This window comes from Polypterus senegalus, chromosome 10 (assembly GCF_016835505.1).
Source record: "Polypterus senegalus isolate Bchr_013 chromosome 10, ASM1683550v1, whole genome shotgun sequence".
Lineage (NCBI taxonomy): Eukaryota > Metazoa > Chordata > Cladistia > Polypteriformes > Polypteridae > Polypterus > Polypterus senegalus.
The window spans coordinates 165,771,323-165,797,770 of NC_053163.1; the positions used below are offsets into that span (position 1 = coordinate 165,771,323).

At 45.1% G+C, this 26,448-nt stretch overlaps 1 protein-coding gene across 1 annotated transcript in view; it reads left to right on the top strand.

Moving 5' to 3' along the window:
- The window catches only part of vcam1b (vascular cell adhesion molecule 1b), a 47,955-nt gene that overhangs the window by 11,725 nt on the left and 9,782 nt on the right, over positions 1-26,448 (top strand). Inside the window, exons 8-13 of the mRNA XM_039767759.1 lie at positions 481-789; positions 3,870-4,127; positions 4,215-4,380; positions 18,264-18,399; positions 25,045-25,315; positions 25,518-25,772. Of these exons, the coding sequence (XP_039623693.1) occupies positions 481-789; positions 3,870-4,127; positions 4,215-4,380; positions 18,264-18,399; positions 25,045-25,315; positions 25,518-25,772 (1,395 nt within the window). The remainder of the gene's footprint in view (positions 1-480; positions 790-3,869; positions 4,128-4,214; positions 4,381-18,263; positions 18,400-25,044; positions 25,316-25,517; positions 25,773-26,448) is intronic.

Sequence of the window (26,448 nt, forward strand, 5' to 3'; positions counted from 1 at the left end):
TGCGCATAAACTGAATGTACTGTATAGACTCGCGTGAAAGTCGAGTCTTGAAACCCAAAAAATTGATCATAAAATCAGACCCCGACTTATACGCCCGTTCAAAAATACAACACTTATTTTTTCTTAATTTTACATCTTCTTGCATCCTCGACTTATATGACCAACATTATAAAATACCGGAAATTATACGGTAAAGTCAAGACCCTGACTTATCAGCGGGAGAACTTAAAGGTGAGGAGATACGGTAATTGTCAATAAAAGCCTTTGAAACTTCTGAACTGCTTGTAATTCTACTTGCGTATCCCATAGAATCATCTGAAGCAGCAAACTTTGTGAAAACCAGCACTTGCGTCATTCTTAGCACTTTTGGCCACGACTGTAATTGCTGATGTTATTTTACACATCATCTGTTTAGGAGATAGAAATTGTGATTGTTTGGCCCAGATGTCCCCAAAACTGACAGGCCTTCTTTCATTGTAGCTTTTCCTCAGGATCCTGTCATTGAATCTGTCGGTATCTTCCTGGAAGGAGAAGAAGCTACTGTCACCTGCACCATCCAAGATGTGTACCCGGCCAGCAGTATGGAGATCCAGTGGCTGGAAGGAGAAACAATTTTAGAGTCCCACAGAGGAAGAGGTGCTGTGGTGCAGAACGTCACCTCCTGCTATAAGTGGGCCCCCAAAGCCGAGGACAGCATGAAGCAAGTGTCCTGCAGAGCCGTGCTGCACGTGGACGGGATACCAGAGGAGCAAAGAAGCAGACTGGCTGTGGCGGACATCGATGTGTTCAGTAAGTAACCGACAAGGTGCCTTGTGAATAGTCCTGGGGGGTTACCTGGTGTTCAGTGGATTCGCCAAGTCTTCAGACCCCTTCACTTGCTGCACACTTTATCGTGGTGCAGATTTCATTTTTAAAGGAATGCATTGTCCCTGGTGTGTGCTTGGTGTCTGTGTGTGCCCTGCGGTGGGCTGGCGCCCTGCCTGGGGTTTGTTTCCTGCCTTGCGCCCTGTGTTGGCTGGGATTGGCTCCAGCAGACCCCCGTGATCCTGTAGTTAGGATGTAGCGGGTTGGATAATGGATGGATGGAGGAATGCATTTGTCCTTTATGGCCATCAATCTACACTCGATAAGCCACAATGACAAAGTGACAACATGTTTTCAGAAGTGTATTAAAATCAAAAACTAAATCTCTCACTCATAGATTATTCAGACCCTTAATTCTTGGAAGCTCATTTAGCAGCAGTTACACCTTCTCAACAAATTTTGCCTACCTGGGTTTGGACAGTTGATCCCATTTTTCCTGGCTATTCCTCTCAGGCTCCTTTAGACTGGATGGGAGGGGACTGTAAACTGACATCTTCTGGACTCTCCACTCACGTTATAGGCGGTTTTAACCAGGGGATAGTGAGAGACTCGTTCTGAAGCCACTCCAGCATACTCTTGGATGTGTGCTTTAGGACATTGTTGTGTGTCGCCTCAGTCAGTCTGAAGACGCCCGCACTCTGGAGCAGGTTTCCTTCAAGGACCGCTCTGAATTTGGCTGCATGACTTTGTTCCCAAGTTCTGCTCAGTCTCCTTGTCCCTGCACCCACATAGCGTGATGCTGCCAACACCATGTGATGAGCAGTGCCAGGTCTTTGGCAGGCATAGTGCTTGGAGTTCTGCCCGGAGAGTTCAGTTTTGCTCTCCTCAGACCAGAGTCCTTAAAATGGCATTTGTCAAACTCCAAGTGGGCTGTCAGATGCCTCTTACTCGAGAGTGGCGTCCATCTAGCCACTCTACCACAAGTGCCCGATTGCTGTAGTGCAGCTGAGAAGGTCGTCCTTCCTTTGAGTTCCCCCATCTCAGCAGAGGAGGACTTGTGAAGCTCAGTTAGAAGGGACCACTGGGTTTTTGGTCACCTCCATGACTAAGGCTCTTCCTGCCAAGTTACTCAGAAAGCCAACTCTAGGAAGATTCCTGGTGGCTTCAAATGTCTTCAATTTTACAATTTGTGAGGCCTCTGTGCTCAAACCTTTACAAATGGTTTTATCCCCTTGCCCTGCTCCATGCCTCACCATAATTTGATCATGGAGGTCTACAGAGAGTCCCTTGGACTTCATGGCTTGGTTTTTGTCCTGACATGCAGTGTGACTTGTGGGACCTTCTGTGTACTGGTACAGGTGTGCCTTCCTACACAAGGTCCAGGCCATTCAGTGTGCCACAGGCGGACACCGGTCAAGTTCTAGAAACATCTCAGAGATCATTAAAAGAAACAGGAGGCACCTGAGCACGGCAAAGGGTCAGACTACTTCAAGGAATGAAAGATTTCATTTTTTGTTTTTTTAATAAACTTACAAACCTTTCTGAAAACCTGCCACATTGTCATTATGGGTTATCGAGTGTAGATTGAGGGATACATTGGTATTTGTCAGTCAGTATCCAACCCGTTATATCCTACCTACAGAGTCACGGAGGTCTACTGGAGCCAATCCCAGCCAGCACAGGGCGCAAGGCAGGAAACAAACCCCAGGAAGGGTGCCAGCCCACCACAGGGCACACACACCAAGCACACACCAGGGACAATTCAGGACCCCCAATGTACCTAACCTGCATGCCTTTGGACTGTGGGAGGAAACCCACGCAGACACGGGGAGAACATGCAGACTCCACGTAGGGAGGACCCGGGTCTCCTAACTGCAAGGCAGCAGCGCTACACACTGCGCCACCGACAATGGCAACTGTTTCCATTTAAAATTAAATCTACAACAGAATCAAATGTTCAGATAGTGAAGGGGTCAGAATACTTTGAGTCGCAGCTTTGTGCTCCTGGACGCGTGTGTCTGGACATTCAAATAGCCCGACTTCTCATCAGCTCTCATTTTTTGGCCCTTCTGTGTTTTCTACACGAGTGTAAAAGCTCTTGAAATGAGTCTGCTGCTTGGGTGCTGAGTGAAACCTTTCTGGATTTATCCGAATTTCATGATAATATTTCAGTAACAAGTAATCTACATGGGTCACACTTCGGGTCCCCTGGCCCCATTTGTCCAACTTCAGATTATGATGTTAATCCAACCTGATGACATACCTGGTAGACCCAGAAACAAGTGGCTTCAGAGTCCAACTTGGCAGGAACACCTGGGGGTTGGTGGTCATTGTAAAAAACAAAAAAAACCCTCAAACTCTTCGGGGTGGCGCTGAGGTGTCACCAGTTGCAGGGCTGCACTCAGATCTCAATCCGGGTGGTGGGTGCATCAGCGCATGCTCCCAACCTAAAAAAACTACTGCATATTGGAGAATGAAATTTTGAATTGTCAATCTGCGCCCTCTAGTGTAAAAATAAAGTACAGCGTGCATTCGTTTTTATTTTCTAACCCCCTTATCAAGGGCAGGGTCTTGGGAAAACCGGAGCCATTTACGTGATATTCACAGCACGGTCCAGTTCCTGTTTGCAGGGGTGCATCGTGGCAGCCCAGGGCCCTGCAGGGCACAAGAAGGTCTTTGTGGGGGAAACAAAAAGACGAACCTGAAGGAAAACCACACCAACACAAACTGCTGGGTTTTTTAAAAAGGGGTCTAGGACTGTGAGGTGACAGCATTAAGTGCAGCGCCACCGTGCTGCAAGTTGACGCTCCGCCTCCCTCGAAAAGCAAAGTTGTATTTGTATTCTTCATCAAGTAAAACTGTTCAATCTGCATTTCGGGTCCCATCTGAAATTCCATCAATTCGTTATCTAAACACTGGGGACAAAGTGGGACCAGACCTGGACGGGATGCCAAGCCACTCACACTCGCAATCATTCATAAGCCATTAGAGCAAATCTACAATGACCACTTACCACGTGAACAAACTCCTCACTCCCATTTCGTTTTTCCTTTCTTTCAAAACAGTCCCACCCAGGAACACGACTGTGCAGGTCCATCCATTAACTGAGATTCAAGAGGGAGAAGACGTCACCATCTTCTGCCAAACGATCAGCTACCCCCCCTCGACAATGACCTTAAAGAAAGTTGGGGACAGCGCCACCTACTCTTCAAGCGACGGGAACTTCTCGCTTCACAACCTCACACTAAAAGACTCGGGCCGCTATGAGCTGAATGTCACCAACCAGGCGGGGTACGAGGTTGAAGTTATCGAGATTACAGTTGGTACGGCTCGCTGACTTGTACTCCTCTTGCTTCCATAGCCTTCGTAAGGTTGAATTATTTATTTATTTATTTGTTTGTTTCTTGCAGAACGCAGACTTGAACCCCTGCAGTCTCCCCCTTTTATGGCAAAAATCATCGTGCCCACTCTGTGTTTGGTGACGCTGGCGTTGGCGTCTTTTTTCATTTCGAAGCTGATGAAGAAGCTACGCACCAAGGGGACATATGAAGTCACCGAGCTGATGACCATGGCAGTGTAGAGGTGATGCGGGAGGTCAGCACTGCTGGCCCATCGACCTGACGCCTCAGCGCCGGGCTTTGTGGACGGTGTGGTGGTCCTGAAAGTCTTAATAGGAAGACTTGGGACGGAGGGGCTCCTTCTCAGACACGGCTTTTATTTTGTGGCTTCACCTCTAAACGGACATTTCAAAAACGGTACTGGCTTCACGTGTAAGCGATGGCCGAATAGTTTAAGGTGTACGGTTTGGACCCAGGGAGTTAAAGAAAAGAGGTGCGTGTGTGTGTGCCCTGCTTCGGACTGGCACCCATCCATGTTGGTACTCGGTCCTCAATGTGCCAAGTTCTGGTTGCCTGTAACTGTAAATCTGATAAGCAAGCTAGAATAAAAAGAATGGCTGGGCACATCAATATGGCGCCCTTTATCACGTGGCCCTGTGCTACTCACATACGCTTTACATTATGGAGAGCTTTAAACAAAAATAAGGACGTCAAACATCCATCTGGACTCGTGTGACAAACAAAGCATTTAAAAATATTCAAGAAAGCTTACATACGATCATTCACAACAATGGAGTAAAATAATCATTGTGTCGATTAGAGCAATACTTAGCAATTCAATCGTTATTTTATATAGCGCCTTTCCTGGTGTGCACCATCACAGGGTTTCTTGCGGAATTGCTTTGCAGCAGACATGCAGTGTGGTGGCAGTTTCCTTAACTCCAATTGCACAAATTCCAAATGCAGAAAGAAATTCTGGAATATTAAAAAGCGAAGTCGACACCAGGATTACAAACTGAAAACAAGACCACTGTGCCCACCCGAGGCGGAGTGTGACAGCAACATACACTGAAGCCTGATGGACGCATGGCAGTCTGTCGGTCGGTGGGCACATGCTGGGGGTCTTCCTTAAGTGAGGCGGAAAGTCGAAAACGACGAGCAAAAGGGGGAAACATTTGGGACGGGTGCTTAGTCTGCAGCGGGACACTCCAGGGGCTTTCAGCTCAATGCAGCGATTGATGGAGGGGTCCCACGTGTTGGGGCATTGTGCTTATTTAATCCTTGACCTGTAGGGGGGTCCGTATCATGGGACGGAAGCTGGGGGGCTGCAACTCGCACAGACAGCTAACGATGGGCGTGTCCTCGTGTGTATCCTGTACAGAGTCATTGTATTTATTTATATATGTTGCATTCTGTGTATGCCTGTTTGTGTGACTTTTATTGGTATTTTGTCATTGTCACTATTCTGAGGACACATGCAAGAAAGAATTTAATTGTACTGATGGACAAAGGACAATAAACTTGAGCTTGAAAGATATTTCTGAATTGTTCTTTGGACGTGTGTGGTACACTGGCATCTAAAGAGCGCGACTCTCAGAATTTGGAAAAAGCATCAAAAGAAGGTAAGGACGCGGTTTGTGTGTGGCGACCGGCCGAGGCGAGTGCCACATGGACGTTACTGAAGGAGCTTTTAACGTAAAATACAAGTTGGCCGTTTTCCTACCGCGATGGGAATGAAAAAAGCAAATGACGTATAGCGCCTTGTAAATGCATCTGTTGTATCGCAGAGGCTTCAGGCCTGTCACTTTTATCACAGCCTTGTGCTGAAATCATTTCAATTCATTTTTTTTCCGTCTTCAAGCAAACCTCAGCAGCTCAGAGTGACAAAGCGAGCGCATGAGGTCCGAAATCACTGCAGATGGATTCAAAACAGCAAACGGAAACCTCCCGTTGGCACCTTGGCAGCCATGCCAGCCACGAGTCTTATTGGGATTGACGTGGCAAGCTTCACACACCGTCAGGTTAGACGGAGACCACTGGTGGTTAGAAGTTTTAAGGCCGCCACACAAAAAGTGTAGTGGAGTTCGAGTTCGGGCTGTGGCTGAGCCGCTCGACGACATTCACGGAGTTGTCCCTCTCGATTTGTAATGTTTCTCTTGAACTTATTTATAATATAGCGCCTTTCTCCCTATTATATAATAATCTTTTCATATTAATCCGTAATATAGCGCCTTTATCTCTATTTATAATAATCCTTTCAAACTAATCTATAATATGGCGCCTTTCACATCTATATATATATATATATATATATATATATATATATATATATATATATATATATATAATTCTTTTCGCGTTTGATACGTATGACCACAGAACATGTAATACAGGAACTAATCGCTTCGTTTGTGGGCGCCATTTTTATGCCGTCTTTACGAATTGTTATTATTTGTGTGAGAGTTACTTTACTGGGGGGTATTTACTCGTACGTGGATTACTCGTTAGCCGTATGTAATAGTTGACGATTTGACCTGATCCTGGATCTGTCGGGTTTTTTTTAAACTCTTGCTGGATGTGTTGTCATAGCAGCAGATCCAAATCCTCAAACCTGCTCGGAGCAGGATTAGCTGACACACTCAATCAGTGTCCGTGCACGGAATTCATTCAGTCATGGCTTTGTCGTTCATGAATGAGCAACCAATTGATATCGGTGTGCACATTATAAGAAGAGAATTTCATCTAGAGAGGGTTTTGCGCGATCGGCAAGACCTTTTATTGCTCCCGGATGAAATTATTTTCGAAAGATACCGCTTTAGCCGAGAGGGAATATTGTACCTCAAAAGATTTATTAGCACCTTATATTCGAAGTCCGACTCGGTGAAGTCGGGGTCTCACTCCCACACAGGCAGTAGGCATTGCTTTGAGTTTTTTTGCAAGCGGCACTTTTTTATATACTATAGGCTATGCGGAAAATCTTATCTAAAAGTGCAGTTTGCTAGGCAATTCGTAAAGTCTGTTTGGCTCTGAAATATTTCCTTCGGGTTTTCATAGTGTTTCCTAGACACCTGCGAGTGCAGACAATAAAAGAGGCGTTTCATGCCATTGCAGGTGGGTAATACACAGGCAAAAACAGCCACAGCTCCATAAAGAATCTCACGATCAGCCTAAGATTCTCATTACCCAGGATGGGGCACATGGGACTGATCAGAGTGGAGTTTGATACAACATTATTTGGAAAATGCACCTCTCCTCCTGATAAATAGGCCTAATCACAGTGTCTTCATCAAATATTTGACCTCCGTCAATATCTCGTTGGTCAGACACAAGTTCTAGGGATATGACATTCACTGCAACTGACCCAACAAAAAAAATGCCATCAGAAACAGGGCGATAGGCATTTTGCTGGAGAGCCAACTCTTCTGCAGGGGTTAGGTCTGGACCGCGTGGACCTCCACCTGTTTTTAGCTTGTCTGCCTTCTTATTAGCTTTAAAATTAATGTGTTTTATATTATATATGATTCTTTATGTCAACAGTTCTTTAAATAGTTATATACCAATATTTACCAGTTTGAAGTATATTCTCGTACTTCACTTTAACCTGATCCCATGTTCTGGACTGTTGTGAAAATCCTGGGCAACAATAACTTAAAAAAAGATATCAGTTTGACAGAAAGAGAATAATATTCGTGACAAATTGTGTACATCATTTGCTCGCTCTTTCTGTGTGTAGAAGCCAAGTAAAATAAATGAAAGTGTTGGTTATGTTACGATTTTTGGAAGCTGCAGCTCAACAATAGTCTTCTAATGTTCTAATGCTAATGTTTTAGCTAATGAATTTCTTTATTATTTTGATCTTTCTGCCAGGCCACAGTTACTCACCCACAGCTGCCAGCCCCCCATTCAAGTTTGCTTCTTAAAGTTTATTGCACAGGTTTAGCCTCCTAAAGAACGTCGTGCTTTGACTGACCGTCATTGGAATAAAATCCTTCCTCCGTCTTCTTAAACCCGGGTTATACTCACCACGTGACGCATCCGCGCAGCTCGCACCGCAATGCGCTTGCGCCGAGCGACCACAACGTGTTTCTCCTTGTTGCGACCCGTTCGATCGGCGCGTTAACATTCTTCTAGTCCGTAAGTGACAGGTGGCCAGTGTCGTATGCTAGCAATGTCACAGCAGAGGACGTGAGACTGAGGTAAAATCATCCGCGGAGGAGTATAAATATCTCAGTGTCTTGTTCACAAGTGAGAAGGGCTCGACTGGCGGATCGGCGCAGACTGCGGACGTTATACCAAGTCAGTCGTGGTGAAGTTTCTACCATCACCTATGGCCATGAAGTGTGCGAATTGACCGAAGTACTACATCACAGGTACGAATCAGTTCAGCCTTCGAGAAGGGGTGTGGAGAGCAGACGAGGTGGTTAAGACATCTGACAGGATGCCTTCTGGACGCCAGCCCGGGGAGACGTTTCAGATATGTCCAACCGGGAGGGGACCTCGGGGAAGACCAAGGCTGGCTGTGAATTAGTCACCCTGGAGGATTTGGAGCAGGTGGCAGGGAAAAAAGAAGTCTCGGCGTGTTTGCTTACACTGCTGCCCCAATAACCCAGACCAGATTCGCTACAGAAAATCAGAGGATTGATGGATAATTTTATCACAGAAAAAGTGAGGGAATGTTTCACGTCTGCAGTGATCAGGTCAGATGCAGGCTGACGTAGTTTATTAACCACAGACGTACGACATGGATTGCTGTGCTCTTATGGCTAACGCACATACAGGTGCTGGTCATAAAAGAGAATATCATGACAAAGTTGATTTATTTCAGTAATTCCATTCAAAAAGTGAAAATTGTATATTAGATTCATTCATTACACACAGACTGATGTATTTCAAATGTTTATTTCTTTTAATTTTGATGATTATAACTGACAACTAATGAAAGTCCCAAATTCAGTATTTCGAAAAATTAGAATATTGTGAAAAGGTTCAATATTGAAGACACCTGGTGCCACACTCTAATCAGCTAATGAACTCAAAAGCCTTTAAATGGTCTCTCAGTCGAGTTCTGTAGGCTACACAATCATGGGGAAGACTGCTGACTTGACAGTTGTCCAAAAGACGACCATTGACACCTTGCACAAGGAGGGCAAGACACAAAAGGTCATTGCTAAAGAGGCTGGCTGTTCACAGAGCTCTGTGTCCAAGCACATTAATAGAGAGGCGAAGGGAAGGACAAGATGTGGTAGAAAAAGTGTACAAGCAATAGGGATAACCGCACCCTGGAGAGGATTGTGAAACAAAACTGTGGGGGAGATTCACAAAGAGTGGACTGCAGCTGGAGTCAGTGCTTCAAGAACCACCACACACAGACGTATGCAAGACATGGGTTTCAGCTGTCGCATTCCTTGTGTCAAGCCACTCTTGAACAAGAGACAGCGTCAGAAGCGTCTCACCTGGGCTAAAGACAAAACTGCTGCTGAGTGGTCCAAAGTTATGTTCTCTGATGAAAGTAAATTTTGCATTTCCTTTGGAAATCAAGGTCCCAGAGTCTGGAGGAAGAGAGGAGAGGCACAGAATCCATGTTGCTTGAGGTCCAGTGTAAAGTTTCCACAGTCAGTGATGGTTTGGGGTGCCATGTCATCTGCTGGTGTTGGTCCATTGTGTTTTCTGAGGTCCAAGGTCAACGCAGCCATCTACCAGGAAGTTTTAGAGCACTTCATGCTTCCTGCTGCTGACAAACTTTATGGAGATGCAGATTTCATTTTCCAACAGGACCTGGCACCTGCACACAGTGCCAAAACTACCAGTACCTGGTTTAAGGACCATGGTATCCCTGTTCTTGATTGGCCAGCAAACTCGCCTGACCTTAACCCCATAGAAAATCTATGGGGTATTGTGAAGAGGAAGATGCAATACGCCAGACCCAACAATTCAGAAGAGCTGAAGGCCACTATCAGAGCAACATGGGCTCTCATAACACCTGAGCAGTGCCACAGACTGATCGACTCCATGCCACGCCGCATTGCTGCAGTAATCCAGGCCAAAGGAGCCCCAACTAAATATTGAGTGCTGTACATGCTCATACTTTTCATGTTCATACCTTTCAGTTGGCCAACATTTCTAAAAATCCTTTTTTTGCATTGGTCTTAATTGATATTTTAATTTTCCGAGATACTGAATTTGGGACTTTCATTAGTTGTCAGTTATAATCATCAAAATTAAAAGAAATAAACATTTGAAATACATCAGTCTGTGTGTAATGAATAAATCTAATATACAAGTTTCACTTTTTGAATGGAATTACTGAAATAAATCAACTTTGTCATGATATTCTAATTTTATGACCAGCACCTGTACACGTCAAACGCACACTGGGGCTAACGTACTGTCGCCAGTTCACCCAACCTGCATGTCTTTGGACATTGGGAGGAAACTGGAGCACCCGGAGCAAACCCACGCAGACACGGGATGAACAGGCAAACTCCTTACAGTGTGGCCCCATCTTAACTACTGCGCCACTGTGCTGTCTTGTCAGTTCGGATGTCACATTTTAAAATGCTGACATCACAATTTGGAAACTTAACATTAACTTTTAAAACCCGATCAGATTTCAAAAACATATCAGCAATTTGAATTTTGATATCAAGAAAAACTGATTCTGAACAAGTTTCCCATGTGCGTACAGCGTTGACAATCCCAACTGCAGATAACAGGCTGCCGTTTCCTCCTCCTCCTCTAAATCCTATTGGATAGTCGTAGCAGCCTATCGGGTTCCAGTGGTGGGCGGCGCAGCTCCGCACTCTCTTTGCCCATTGGCTGCAGTCAGACTCAGTTGAAAATTAGTTGCAAACGGGCTCACCTGTGCGGGGGGGCTTCACCTACGGCCATTCACACTAACCGGTCAAACAAAACGCTTGGCGTTCTTTAATGTTTTTGTTATGAACATTAGTTGTTTACGTGATAATTAAAGTTAAGTGAGGTCAGGCGAACGGGACCTGCTTACTTTCCTAAATTTTAAACCTAAGCAAGAAGCAAGAAGAATTCGGGTCACGTCAGCAACGCGAGACAGGTAATTGCTATTATTATTGTTATTATTTGTATTATTACAGTAAGTGAGTCAGATGGATTTCTGTATTATAGCCTGTGTTACTGTGGTTGTTGAAGCTAAAAGAAACGGCTCATCCGAATGAGCTGTCAACACAGAGGGTAAGGTGACAGGTGACAGCCCATGCAGAGCTGCACCCCAGCATAAAAATGGAAAACTGGACAAATGTGGAGTCTTCTGACTGGCACGCCTTGTTTCAGTTACTTGGACGTATGTGATGTCCATGGCAGACATGTCGTTTAGTTTTGAAGTGAGGTATCTGTGTATTCGTTGTGTTACTTAGGAAAGCCTCTTTTTGGTAACAGAGCCGTGGTAGCGGTCTTATATTGGGAGTTCTCATAGTGACGGCGCGGTCCAGAAGACAGGGGTGTGTCAGCGGACAGGTCGAGCTGTTAGATCTCGAGTTGTGTTTTTGAAGATATTTTCCCAGATTCTAGTAAACCCTGTTCTGCTGTACGAGACACTGGAGGTGGGTTTCTACCCACGCTTCCCAATTTGGCATACGAGGGCAGATGCCGAGGTCACGTACTGACTTGAAAACTGTAGTTCATTTATTGTCACAAGGGGAGGTCAGTCACCACTAACTTTAACTCCTCGATTGAACTAACTTTAGATTTGTGAGGCAGTTACGGGGGAACATGCAGACTCCACTCGGATCACACGGTGTGTTCGAGTCCAGACCCTCGTGGATCTCACACTATTGAATTAAAACACGAATGCTGTCAAAACAAAACAATGCAATTACAAATAAACAGATTTTCCTTATTCGTTTGTCATTTTGTTTCCTGTCACCGTGTCACTTCACGAGAGTATTCACATGTCCAGTTGCATGTGTGATGTGTTTTTTAGTTTGACAGATGACTGGCACTGAGGTGTATAGTGGAGTGGAGCCCCCTTAGCTTCACTCTGGTGGAGTCATTTAAATGTCCGTCTGTCAGTCTTGTTCTGAACTTTGATTTCATGACAATTCATGTCAGACTCTTAAGAGGTATGGAGACCCAAACAAAGCAGACATTTTCAGAGCTGCTGGGTGAAGATTCTTCTAGTTATCTGGCTCTGCTAAGCTCCAGAAATGCTGAGAATGCTGTTGAGACTTTAACTGCATATTATTTTGAAGGTTTACTAATATATAATTTATAAAATCCGATGTCTACCTGTCTGTCCGCTTTTTCATGAGAGAACATCTTAACGGATTTTCTATAATTTGCTTGAACATTCCGGTTGATTTTGCGACTTCTCCCATTTCGCTGTGTATCAGAGTTCGCTTGCGGTACCGATTTCTTCGTGTGAATTTGAGATCCACGTAACGGGCCGAGAGAAGGGGCCTCACTCACTCGCCAGCTTTGGGGTGTGTGCCTTAATTCCGCTTAGCCAGACGAGAGAACAACTGAATTCAACTTTGTTTGATATTTAAAATAAAGTGTTATTTAGGTCTAGTCCAGATAGTCTCCTAAGTTTCTGCCACATTGAAAAGACAGATTGCAATTAAGATTTTGGATCGTGATTTTGTGTTAAAAGGAACGTGATGTGATTTTTTTGGAAAGATCGCCCACCCCTAATTTGTCTAATCAAGTTTTCCAATTTATGTAGGATTCATTAACCCTTTGGCGAGCTACCGGTAGTTGGAGACCCCTAACCAGTTCCATCTTCGAAGCCTATTGGAGATTCGAGTAGTGGGCGTTTCTTTTTGTCCGCTTCTACATTCTATTGGACGTTGGACTAATTTGCGTTTCTGCTCCGCCTCTTTTGGTTGTCCGTCAAACGCGGACTGCCGCCACCGAACCACTTGCGAAAAAGAGTGAAACGCTAGGATTTGAAAAAATGTTTTTAATCGGCCTGCTGTTGATGTTCGTTTTACAAAAACAATTGTAATGAGTAATAAAATAAGGAGGAGCTGACTGAGAAGTAGCGAGCTGGATCTTCTGTTTTGTTAATTAATTATATAGAAGATAAGAACAAGAAATGTTGACATCGAGAGGAGAACACTCAACTCAAGCGCGTTTGTTTAGCTAATGGCTTGTTTTCCAGTATTTATCTTTATTTAGTGTTTTATGTGGATATGATTTTGTACCCAATATTGTATATTCCCTGTTGCTTTTTCCGAATTCCTGTAATGCTCTTTGAGCATGGGAAAGGCGCACTATAATTAAAATGTACTCTTGTAATTCTATTTTAGTAGATCTAAGTATTTACCTCACTTTAAAAATGCATAATGCTCCATTTGCTTATTTATGATTATTAAAAGTGAGTATTGATTTCTGTTTTCCCTTCCAGGTCATGTTTTCTTCTGATCCTGGTAAGAGGAGGATTCGAACCCACCGCCTATTGTATGTTGGGTGGTGGGTTTGGAAGTCTTTATCCTGCTGAGCTACCTTCTGAATCCTTTGTGCCGTCGAGCTTTAGCGCTTTTAACAACTGGTCTCTCCATTGACATGTCAAGTAAAAGAGAAAGATCGTCATTCATCTGGACCACCTACAGCTCTTCGGCCACTCTCTGTTCTGGGGCCGACTCGGTCTTGCGTGTCGGTGGTCGGTCTCGATCGCGGGGCCGACTCGACTTTGGCTGCAGGGGCGTCTGTTTGTTCCGCTGTGCCACCATGGGGATCCCCTTTTGAAGACTGGTATAGAAATCATTTATACTGTTAATTCGTCATCGGCCACGGCAAATAAAGAGGCTAATTTCAATTTTGGGCGCTCTTATGATTCGGTGGCAGACTCGAACCCGGGCTCGTCTTCGCAACATGAGTGGTCCACCCGGTTGAGCTACCGTGTCTGCCTGTTTGCTTACCTGACCAGACGTATTTAATGTTAGCGACGGGTCTGTGGGTCTCTTAAAGTAATGGGCTGGAGAGGTCAGGGCTCGAACCCAGCACCGCTGTCCTTAACTAGGAGGACTGAATCGGCTCGTCTATCTCGATGAGCTACTCCTCCACTTCATATCATTGACAGAATTGAGGGAGCTGACATAAAACGGATATTTGACATGTTAAGTGAGGTGAATCCTATGGGGTGGAGAGCGGGCTTGAGCTCATGGCCTTCAGTCTGCCCCTTTGACAGGAGTGGCCGGCTCCGTTAGCGGTGTTGTCCATACATTATTTTTTTTAATCGCCAACCTCACCAAATATTCCAAAACTCCTCACAGCGGGACTCGAGCTCGCCCATTGCATGTACTGGTCGATTTACTGTATACCAGTGGTCTACCGCTGCAGATTTAACACCCTTGGCGGCCAGTGGCGCTTTAGACCAGCTGGCCCCATAAATAAAGGAGTTTCGTACTGCGACAGGACAGGCGCGCATTGCGCCGGGTGGTTGAATTGGCCTGCTTATCGGGGTGAGCTGTTGCTCTGCTGTGAAGTACAAGAAGTCTTTAATACAGAGGGTCCAGATCTAATTATGCAGACCCAGATCGTCTGGATGACTTTGATTTATGGTGGGACGATTCCAGTTCGGCGCGAAGACGATTCTTCATGTCGTCAGTTCGCACTCTTCTCGATGGTCCGGGATTTTTTGGGTGATTTTCAATGTAATAAGCCTAATAAGTTATAGCGTAATGAAAATTAGATCTGGAACACCCTATGTTATTGGAAGATGGAGGACACCGCGTGTAAACTGGCAATTAAACAATTTAAAGTAAATCCTATATGGCAGGTATTGGTTCTTGAACCCGGGTCTTCTCTGTAGAAAGGAGCGCTTATCCTCCTGAGCTATTCACCGACATTTGTTAACCTTAACGACTCCCAAGTGATGTGCGACACCGGACGACTCAAGGGGTCTGCTCCTGTAAAGAGAACAGCAACAGCAGACCGAGGTAAACAATTTTCAAATCCTAGCGTTTTGCTTTATAAAGGGGTCTGTAAAAGTCGCCTTGGATAAAGGGGTCAGCCAGATAAGGACTAATAATACGCCCGATGTGGTGCCGTGCTTTCGGAGCCCCACCTTGATATCCCATCCTTGAGGCTGTATGAGCCCCTTGTATCTCGCTTTGGTTGAAGGAGTGAAGTAAATAAAAATAATCCTTCTATATGAAAGCGGTCGGGATTGTCCTTCCGTCCCGTGAGTGCTACGCAGGCGCGGAGTTTCACACGCCCCGTCCATTTTGCAATGCACGATGGGATTTGTAGTTTCGTTTTTCCAGGTAAAAGATGATTTTCTACTCCAGACTGTGCGATATCTTCTTCTTCTTTCTTACTATATAAAAGCGGTCGGGATTGTCCTTCCGTCCCGTGAGTGGAAAGCGTAGCAGTATTCCGCTTATCACAGACTTACTACTTGCAGCTTGCGGTACGAAGCGACATGATGTGAGCAGAGTTCTGGTGCTCCCATCGTTCCCTTGCTTTTGTGCGCGATGCGCTGGAAAAATAGACAAAATTATGTCTCTGGAAATAATTCATGTTAATGGAGTACAAATGCCTCACCGCGTAGTAAATATCAGGGGGGTTCAGAAGGGCGACCTCAGTATGGAAAAAAAGTTTACATTTCATCACAAAAATAACAAACTACGAGTATTAAAGCAATACCGCTCAAATGCAATATAACCAAATGAATGAGTTTGTATAAAATATCAGATTGATCTACATATTGAATTGCCTTAAGAAGTGGTCAACTTAAAAGTCGGGTCAGCCTAGTTTAGTAAATAAGAATGAGCTGATCGAGGACTAGTAGGCTGGGCGTTCTTTAATGAATTGTTCATATTTGTGTTTCTTATATTTATGTTTTATTCATGATTTGTGTGGATATTGTTTTGTATCCCATCGACGTTGTTTATTTTGTAAAGTACTTCGCTCAGGGCCGGATTAAGACCCTTAGATGCCCTAAAGCACTAAGTAGTTTTGTGCCCCTTACACTAGTAATTCAAAATATTAAAACAAAAACAAACTAGAAAATAAAATTTTATTATCGAAAATTCGAAATTAAACAAAACATTGTGACATGAAAACCGTAGATTTACCATTTATTATTTAATTCATTTATGGCTTTTGTGTCAATTTAGCAAATCTATTTACACATATTCTTAGTACAAGATTTGAAAAATATTTTGTGAAACTTTTGTTAATAAATCTTTATTAGTAAAAAAGTTATAAACAATTGTATCCAATAGTAATCAGCTGTACGATTTTCACTTTCACGTACTGTAAATGAATTTAAAAATATCCAAGAATAGAATTAAATAGACTTACCAGAATATTTTTTCCTCAAACTGAGACGATTGTTTGTTTAAAATAGAAAATAGCGCTTTCTACGCACGAGAAATTTATTTTAAGTTAAATAACAGATAATTCACGAAACACAATTACGTGATAATAATTTTTAATCAACTATGAACTACTATCTAAAAATATAAAAACATATTGTTTTGAATCGAAGTATTTTCACAACATTTTGACATAACATGGCGTTTAAGGGAATCACCATGAGACGGGAATTCCCCATCGTAGATGGCACCAGCATGCAGAACGCGCTGTGTGAGGCGCCATCTACGAACAGTGACGGCATAGGGGGGTATTATTCAGTTTTCATTACATTTTGAAAATAGCTATAAATTTAATTAATTTATGTGATAAATTCGGCCATGAAAAAATTTCGTGGTGCCCCCTTTACCCTTGGTTAATCCAGCACTGACTTTGAGCATGGCAACGGCACTCTATAAATAAAATGTATTCTTACTATTATTACATTTGTGTAATTGTCAGCATTTGCTTCTAGCAGTTTTCTTTTTAAATATTAAAAGTACGCAGCTGGTGTCTGTTCTTTCTTCCAATAAAGCAGCTTTTCTCTAGATGAGCCCACTTCCCCTTCGGTCCTGGCTGGTGGTCTGGCGCAGAGCTGCACCTTGGACCCCCGTTACACTGGAGCTGCCACACTTTTAACAACCAATCTGTCTGTTGACGCTGCAAATATAAAACAGAGAGAGAGAGAGAGAGGGAGTAATGTCATGCTTACCATCATACTCATGGACCCCCTTCGACTCGAGCTCCATTGCCGGGCCGGCTCTTTATCGGGGGTTCGTTCTGTCAAAGCCCTAACCTCTACGCCACCAGACCTCAGCTAAAGTCGCTAAAAGACTCCGCGCGGCTTAATTCGGATCTCCATTTAGATGATGCAGTCACTTCACGCGGACCCCCAGGACCATCTTCTTTTAGCGTTGTCACTCTTTGTGACGTGTTATTTTTGATGAGATATTGGATGAGTGGTTTATTTTCTATTTAATGACGAGGGTGAGTGGATCACGAGCTGTAAAGCGGGGCCCTGCATCTTAATTGGGGTCCTTTCACAAATTTTTCAGTTTCGCCTTTTAGGTCCCCCATCTTACCCTGTGATGGTCCAGTTCCCTATGCAAGCTGGGATCGGCTTTTATCGCAGTACTTTGAACTGGCAAAGATGTTAACGTCAGTTTGGTTGGGGACGCCAGCAAGTATGGGGACCAAGCAGACCTTTTTTTAGCTACCCTTTGGAAGCAGTAAGATCACCGCACTTATAAACTCTTATTTCAAATTTCTTTTTGATTTCTCCTGATGTTGACTCTACTTCGTCTATGCATTCTGAAACTATAAAAGTGTGTTTTTCAAGGACGTCTTGCTTTGCCTATTTTTTTAAATTACTGTTGAAGTCACTACTTGAACTGAGTTAAAACAATAACAGTAGAAATAAAGATGACAGTTTTTCCACACTGCATTTCTACAACCATACCAGGTACATAAAATACCGAAAATCTGTCACTGGTACGCCAAGTCAATGAGAGAGACGGACAGGCGCATCAAAAGAAAATATTTATGGGCTGCAGTTCTACACATCGACCACAAGAGGGCAGCACAATAGCAATTTTGCCTTTTGTTGTTCATCCTCATCATTTACTTTTACTCTCGTTTCTTTCTTTCTTACTTTCTGTCTTTTTCATTTCATATAGCACCCTTCATAGATAACAGTGTTATATACTAATTCATGAAGGTCTAGTCATTCTTTCTTTTATTTTTATTTCATATCGACTTGTTTTAATGTTGCTTTTTCCTTCTCTTTAGAAAGAGAAGACATGGCACTTATGTAGAACTTTTCAAGATACGTAAAGTGCTTTACATTGAGACTGGGGAGCCACTTCAGCCTTCACCAATGAGCAGCACCCACTTGGACGACGTGGCAGCCGCCATTTTTGCGTCAGTAAGCTCGCCACATGTTAGCTATTAGGTGGTGAAGAGGTGAGAGACAGTTAGCCAGTTAGAGACAGGGGATGATTAGGACGCCAGAATGACCAGGCTGTGGTGGGCCGTTTAGCAGGGCATCAGGACACTCTTTATGAAAGATGCCCAGCGATCTTGTATGACCACAGAGACTGACAGAGGGTGGTGCCATTTTTGCAGCAGTGTTCCCTTTCACTGGACTGTGCACAGGATTTTGTACTGAAAACCAAACAGAGGAGTCTGAGTCAGAAAGATTAAGATCCGATAAACAGGAATGCAAATATCGACTCTCTGTGGTCGTAAAGTGGTCTGCACAACATCCATCCATCCATCCTCTTCCGCTTATCCGAGGTCGGATCGCGGGGGCAGCAGCTTGAGCAGAGAGGCCCAGACTTCCCTCTCCCCGGCCACTTCTTCCAGCTCTTCCGGGAGAATCCCAAGGTGTTCCCAGGCCAGCCAGGAGACATAGTCTGTCCAGCGTGTCCTGGGTCTTCCCCGGGGCCTCCTCCTGGTTAGACGTGCCCAGAACACACCTCACCAGGGAGGCGTCCAGGAGGCATCCTGATCCGATGCCCGAGCCACCTCACCTGACTTCTCTCGATGCGGAGGAGCAGCGGCTCTACTCTGAGCTCCTCACCCGATCTTTAAGGGAAAGCCCAGACACCCTGCGGAGGAAACTCATTTCAGCCACTTGTATTCGTGATCTCGTTCTTTCGGTCACTACCCATAGCTCATGACCACAGGTGAGGGTAGGAGCGTAGATCGACTGGTAAATTGAGAGATTTGCCTTACGGCTCAGCTCGTTTTTCACCACGACAGACCGATGCAGAGCCCGCATCACTGAGGACGCCGCACCGATTCGCCTGTCGATCTCACGCTCTGCACACTCCAACCAGACCCCGAGATACTTGAACTCCTCCACTTGTGGCAGGATCTCTCCCCCAACCCTGAGAGGGCACTCCACCCTTTTCCGGCTGAGGACCATGCTCTCGGATTTGGAGGTGCTGATTCTCATCCCAGCCGCTTTACTCTCAGCTGCGAACCGATCCAGAGAGAGCTGAAGATCACGGCCTGATGAAGCAAACAGGACAACATCATCTGCAAAAAGCAGTGACCCAATCCTGAGTCCACCAAACCGGACCCCCTCAACACCCTGGCTGTGCCTAGAAATTCTGTCCATAAAAGTTATGAACAGAATCGGTGACAAAGGGCAGCCCTGGTGGAGTCCAACTCTCACTGGAAACGGGCTCGACTTACTGCCGGCAATGCGGACCAAGCTCTGACACCGGTTGTACAGGGACCGAACAGCTCTTATCAGGGGGTCCGGTACCCCATACTCCTGGAGCACCCCCCACAGGACTCCCCGAGGGACACGGTCGAACGCCTTTTCCAAGTCCACAAAACACATGTAGACCGGTCGGGCAAACTCCCATGCACCCTCCAGGACTCTGCTAAGGATGAAGAGCTGGTCCACGAAAACCACTCTGTTCATCCTGAATCCGAATTCTGAATCTTGAAATCTCTAAACCTGCAACAGAACTGCGACTGTGTGATGTCTGCGTAATGATCTCTATACTCCAGCAGGACGAAAACAGAAACGAATATTTTAATTGTGTCAAAACAAGACGTTTCTAATATTAAGAGGTTGGGAAATGTACACAGAGTGTAATATTCAGGTGGGACTTAGTTAACCGGTTTGAAAGTTAGCACATATTCTGTTATTTATTTGCTTTATCAAAAAGACAGACATCACAATTTTATATTTTAAATATTTATATATATATAGCGTGATGAAGTTGTGCTTGAAAGTTTGTGAACCCTTCAGAATTTTCTACATTTCCTCATAAATACGACCTCAAACGTCATCATCAGATTTTCCACTCAAGTCCTAAAAGTAGATAAAGAGAAACCAGTTAAACAAATGAGACACAAATATTATACTTGGTCATTTATTTATTGAGGAAAATGATTGAATATTACATATCTGTGAGTGGCAGACGTATGTGAACCTCAGTTGATCAGTTAGTCTGAAGGTGAAATTCGAGTCCGTTGTCAATCAATGGGATGCCAGTCAGGTGTGAGTGGGCACCCTGTGTTATTAAAGAACAGGATCTATCAAAGTCTGCTCTTCACAACATGTTTGTGGAAGTGTATCATGGCATGAACAAAGGAGATTTCTGAGGACCTCACAAAAAGAGTTGTTGATGCTCATCAGGCTGGAAAAGGTTACCAAACCATCTCTGAAGAGTTTGGACTCCACCAATCCACAGTCAGACAGATTGTGTACAAATGGAGGAAATTCAAGACCATTGTTACCCTCCCCAGGAGTGGTCGACCAACAAAGATCACTCCAAGAGCAAGGCACACGTGTAATAGTCGGCGAGGTCACAAAGGACCCCAGGGTAACTTCTAAGCACCTGAAGGCCTCTCTCACATTGGCTAATGTTCACGTTCATGAGTCCACCATCAGGAGAACACTGAACAACAATGGTGTGCATGGCAGGGTGGCAAGGAGAAAGCCACTGCTCTCCAAAAAAACATTGCTGCTCGTCTGCAGTTTGCTAAAGATCACGTGGACAAAGCAGAAGACTATTGGAAGAACGTTTTGTGGACGGATGAGACCAAAATAGAACTTTCTAGTTTAAATGAAAAGCGTTATGTTTGGAGAAAGGAGAACACTGCATTCCAGCATAAGAACCTCATCCCATCTGTGAAACATGGTGGTGGGAGTATCATGGTTTGGGCCTGTTTTTCTGTATCTGGGCCAGGACGGCTTGCCTTCACTGATGGAACAATGAATTCTGAATTATATCAGAGAATTCTAAAGGAAAATGTCAGGACATCTGTCCATGAACTGAATCTCAAGAGAAGGTGGGTCATGCAGCAAGACAACGACCCTCAGCACACAAGTCGTTCTACCAAAGAAGGTTAAAGAAGAATAAAGTGAATGTTCTGGAATGGCCAAGTCAAAGTCCTGACCTTAATCCAGTCGAAATGTTGTGGAAGGACCTGAAGAGAGGAGTTCATGTGAGGAAACCCAACAACATCCCAGAGTTGAAGCTGTTCTGTACGGAGAAACAGGCAAAAATTCCTCCAAGCCGGTGTGCAGGAATGATCAGATGTTACCAGAAACGTTTAGGGGGTCACAGCAGATACTGAAAGCAAAGGGTCACATACGTCTGCCACTCACTAATATGTAATATTCGATCATTTTCCTCAATAAATAAATGACCAAGTAAAATATTTGTGTCTCATTTGTTTAACTGGTTTCTCTTTATCTACTTTTAGGACTTGAGTGGAAATCTGATGATGGTTGAGGTCATATTTCTGCAGAAATGTAGAAAACTCTAAAGGGTTCCCAAACTTTCAAGCACAGCTGTAATACTTGCCCCTTGTTTTAGGAGTCTAAAGTCAGGCTCATATTTGCTGCTAGTTTTTCAAACAACTTTACAGCTCTGATCAGCTGGCAAACAGGGTGCTGTCTTATCTACCACATACCTGGGACTCGTACTCCTTGCGACTTTAGATGGCCGAGTATCATCTTGTATCCCATGTCTGAATGTTCGAGATAATGGCATCCAACTCGTCATCTGAAACACTGTAAGGAAAAAAAACAACAATGAGGCCGAAGTTATTTGGCTGGCTACTCGCATCAATTATACAGCGCTAATCTGGGAGAGCTGGCAGACACTTAAAAGCAGAAACCCTTTGTTGTGATTGCTCCATTGGAATAAATCCCAGTTGATGACGATGCACTACGGAGTGTTTTGTGCACCCAAACACCACAGCAACATGTCCTCAGATGGGAGTTGAACAGTACTGTGTGCACATCTGATCTAACAAGAGGCAAATGGACAGAAGGGCTCAAGAGTCACTCGAAAGAGACCCCAGATATTCTGTAATAACTCTCGCTAGGAAGAAGCGATCTGAACGAGACAACGTGCTCCTCGGTATATGGAGCGGAGAACAAGCCGGGATGCCCCTGCGTCAGAGCGATGAGGTGGGCGCCGGAAAGCCGGCGTGACGTCTCACCTCCGTTTGCAACTTCTGGGTGCACACCATCCATACCCTTTCACTCAGTCACTGGACTTCTCATCACGATGGTGGTGTACAGTATTGAGCAGCGCGTCTTCACGGTGCAAACCGTTTAAGCCATGTCAGAATCATCGTGAGTTAACGGAAGCTTTCTTCCAGCAAGATGGAGCAAAGTGTCACACATCGGCAAGGAGCATGGCGGAAACGAAGTCCTTCTTCGGCAACGGGGTAATTTCAAAAGGTCTTTGGCCACCACGGTCAGAGGCGCGTCAACCAAGACAGTCCTACAACATCCAGATCCTTGAGGAACCCCCGGGGTCCTGCCACCCAGGAGTTTTTTGACCACCTCGGTGACCTCAGCCCCAGAGATGGGGGAGCCCACCTCAGAGTCCCCAGGCTCTGCTTCCTCATTGGAAGGCATGTTAGTGGGATTGAGGAGGTCTTCGAAGTACTCCTCCCACCGACCCACAACGTCCCGAGTCGAGGTCAGCAGCACACCATCCCCACCATATACGGTGTTGACACTGCACTGCTTCCCCCTCCTGAGACGCCGGACGGTGGACCAGAATCTCCTCGAAGCCGTCCGAAAGTCGTTCTCCATGGCCTCTCCAAACTCCTCCCATGCCCGAGTTTTTGCCTCAGCAACCACCAAAGCTGCATTCCGCTTGGCCTGCCGGTACCTATCAGCCACCTCCAGAGTCCCACAGGACAAAAGGGTCCGGTAGGACTCCTTCTTCAGCTTGACGGCATCCCTCACTGCCGGTGTCCACCAATGGGTTCGGGGACTGCCGCCACGACAGGCACCGACCACCTTACGGCCACAGCTCCAGTCAGCCGCCTCAACAATAGAGGCACGGAACATGGCCCATTCGGACTCAATGTCCCCCACCTCCCTCGGGACGTGGTTGAAGTTCTGCTGGAGGCGGGAGTTGAAGCTACTTCTGACAGGGGATTCTGCCAGAGGTTCCCAGGAGACCCTCACAACACGTTTGGGCCTACCAGGCCTGACCGGCATCCTCCCCTACCATCGAAGCCAACTCACCACCAGGTTGACAGCTCTGCCCCTCTCGTCACCCAAGTGTCCAAGACATGTGGCCGCAGGCATGACGACACGACCACAAAGTCGATCATCGACCTGAGGCCTAGGGTGTCCTGGTGCCAAGTGCACATATGAACACCCCAATGCCTGAACATGGTGTTCGTTACGGACAATCCATGACGAGCACAGAAGTCCAATAACAAAACACCGCTCGGGTTCAGATCGGGGGGGCCATTCCTCCCAATCACGCCCCTCCAGGTCTCACTGTCATTGCCCTCGTGGGCATTGAAGTCTCCCAGCAGAACGAACTGGGCCCTGAAATGAAATCTGTCACTTTCACTCATCAACATTGAGAGGGCGGGCTCTAGGCAGTACTGTGTTATAATTGGTGAATCATACGCAGAGTGGACATATGCATTTGGCTTGACTTCACCTCTGCACACACCCCAGGTAGTATCAAGGCTGAACTAAGACCCCCACAGACCCACCTGGGGTGACTCAGCTCGTTAACAGTGTTAACAATGCAGCGCACCGACACCTGATCATTTAACGCAGCGCTGTATTCCTCACTCTTGATTTTGGGGCTTTTGATTTCAATGTGAGACTTGACCGGCTTATTGCCCCGCCCCCGGGTCATTTCGACTCGCAGGTTCTCGATCGTTTCATCAAGTGGGGGTGGGAAGGACACATCGCTGTCATGGACCCCTGAGCACAGGCACCCAGAATGCCCCGATAGCAGATCCGTCCCTGTGAAGTGTCTTCAGCTACGAACGTGGCGCCTGATGCCCGATGGTTTACATCCGCTCTACCGCCGATTCACCAATCAAAACACAGGACTCACTAGAGCCCGACCGCTCGCCTTCGACGGGTGAAAGTGGCAGTTTTCATTTCGGGGCTTATTTCGTTGCGTATGGGGTATGACTAAAATAAATAAATGAATAAATAATTAAAATACATACATACATAACAAAAATAAAAGTATTTATTTATACCAACACTTCATGTCACCACACATTTTTTTCTTATTTATGTACAGTATTTGCGTTTGCCCAACACATTTTTTCATAAATAATCCAACCGAGCACGTCTTTCGGACTGTGAGAGGAAACCCACGCGAACACGAGGAGAACACTCTGTTACACTCAACGACCTCCGTGATCCAAGACAGCTGCACAACCACTGAAACACATTAATTACATTATTATTATTATTTAAATCCCAAATCGCTGGCTCTAAATACGAGTTAAGTGTCGAGACGTCAGCGAGGGTCTCTTTCCCCACAGCAGCGTCCCGGCCATGTCAGTTTCCGTTTCGCTTCGACAATCAGTACGCGGGATGTGTAAACGGGCGTGTCTAGGGTCGTGTTTCTGCTTCTTGGTTGATATTTGTTTTATAATTTTTTTCATATCATTTCATTTTCTTTTCACTTGAAACTGTTGCCTCCTCTAAGCGCCGACTTTTCGGAGAAACTGCAATAACCCCCGTGACCGATAGGGTGACTCATGCGGTAAGGTAGTAAGCGGGGGATTTTATTTCACTTCATGTACAAAGAACTTTATGTGTGAGATGTCCCCGTGTTTTCTGTCGGTATTTCCTTTCCTCTTTTGCTCTATAAAGGGCGTTTCATCAACCAGCCGGTCGCAGACGCACAAGCGCAGGCAGACGAGGATTAAACGGCAACCGCTCCAGCTGCAGAGCCCGCATTCTTCTCGGACTTTCGTGCTCTTCGCCGGCAGCTCCACTGGGCTCTCACGGTTACTAAAGATGGCTTTTAAACTGACGTTCTCTCTCTGGGTGATTTTGCTGTGTGACGTAATTGCAGGTAAGGCGCTTTATTTATTTGATTTATCCCTCATTTCTCTTCTCTCGGCCGCTTGTCGCCCTCGCTCGTTATTTCTTTCTCTCACCTTATCATGAGGTGTCCGTGCAGCTCCATCTTTTCACACATTCTGCTGCCTTCTGCTCTAATTCAGGTGGCCCCTCAGCTCTGCGACTTTCCCGTTCTTTTCTAATTTTACTTGCAGGTGACGAACAGGAGATCATCCCGAACAAAATCGTCACCAGAGCGGGACGCCCCACCGAGTTCGAGTGCCGCAGTCACGACTGCAGCTCTCCGCTGTACGTCTGGTCCACCGTGAGCGACGACTCGCTGCCGGGAAAAGTGGATAGCAACCGGGTGACCGTCACGCCGACGGTGGAGAACGACGGCTTCATCTACGTGTGCACGGTGAAGTGCGGGACCACCATCAGACAGGGCAGCACAAGGCTGGTGGTCTTCGGTAAGTCAACCGTCCCGTCATTCCAAACGGAGCCTCCGATCCGCATTATCGTCGTGACTTTAGCTTGAATATCAGGGCTTTAACCCGCCGAGCCCTCAAGGGGCGAATCCTCATCAAACTTCCCAGGGCCGTCATAACGTATGGGCACAACTGGCACGGGCTGGGGCCCCAGGAGCCCATCATGTTTCTGATGACTAAGTAGGTTTCTGTTTTGCTATCAAAATAGATAGAATAGATAGATGCTGTATTAAAACAGTATATGACAATAGATATACAAGGCACTATATAAACTGACAGACAGATATTAAAACAATATAGAATAGACACATAGATATGTAAGGCACTATATAATTGATAGATATAGATATTAAAATAGTATATCATTGACAATAGATATGTAAGGCACTGTACTGTATAATAGATATAAAAACAGTAATATACAGCTATGTAAGACACTATATAATTCATAGATATTAAAATGTATAATAGACAAAGGATATGTGAAAAACGATATAATTGATATATAGGTATTAAGACTGTATATTTAAAAAATAGATATGTAAGACACTATATAATTATTATAACAATAGATATAGAAGGCACTATATAATTGATACATATCTAAGACACTATATAATTGATAGATATATAAAAATAGTATATCATAGACAATAGC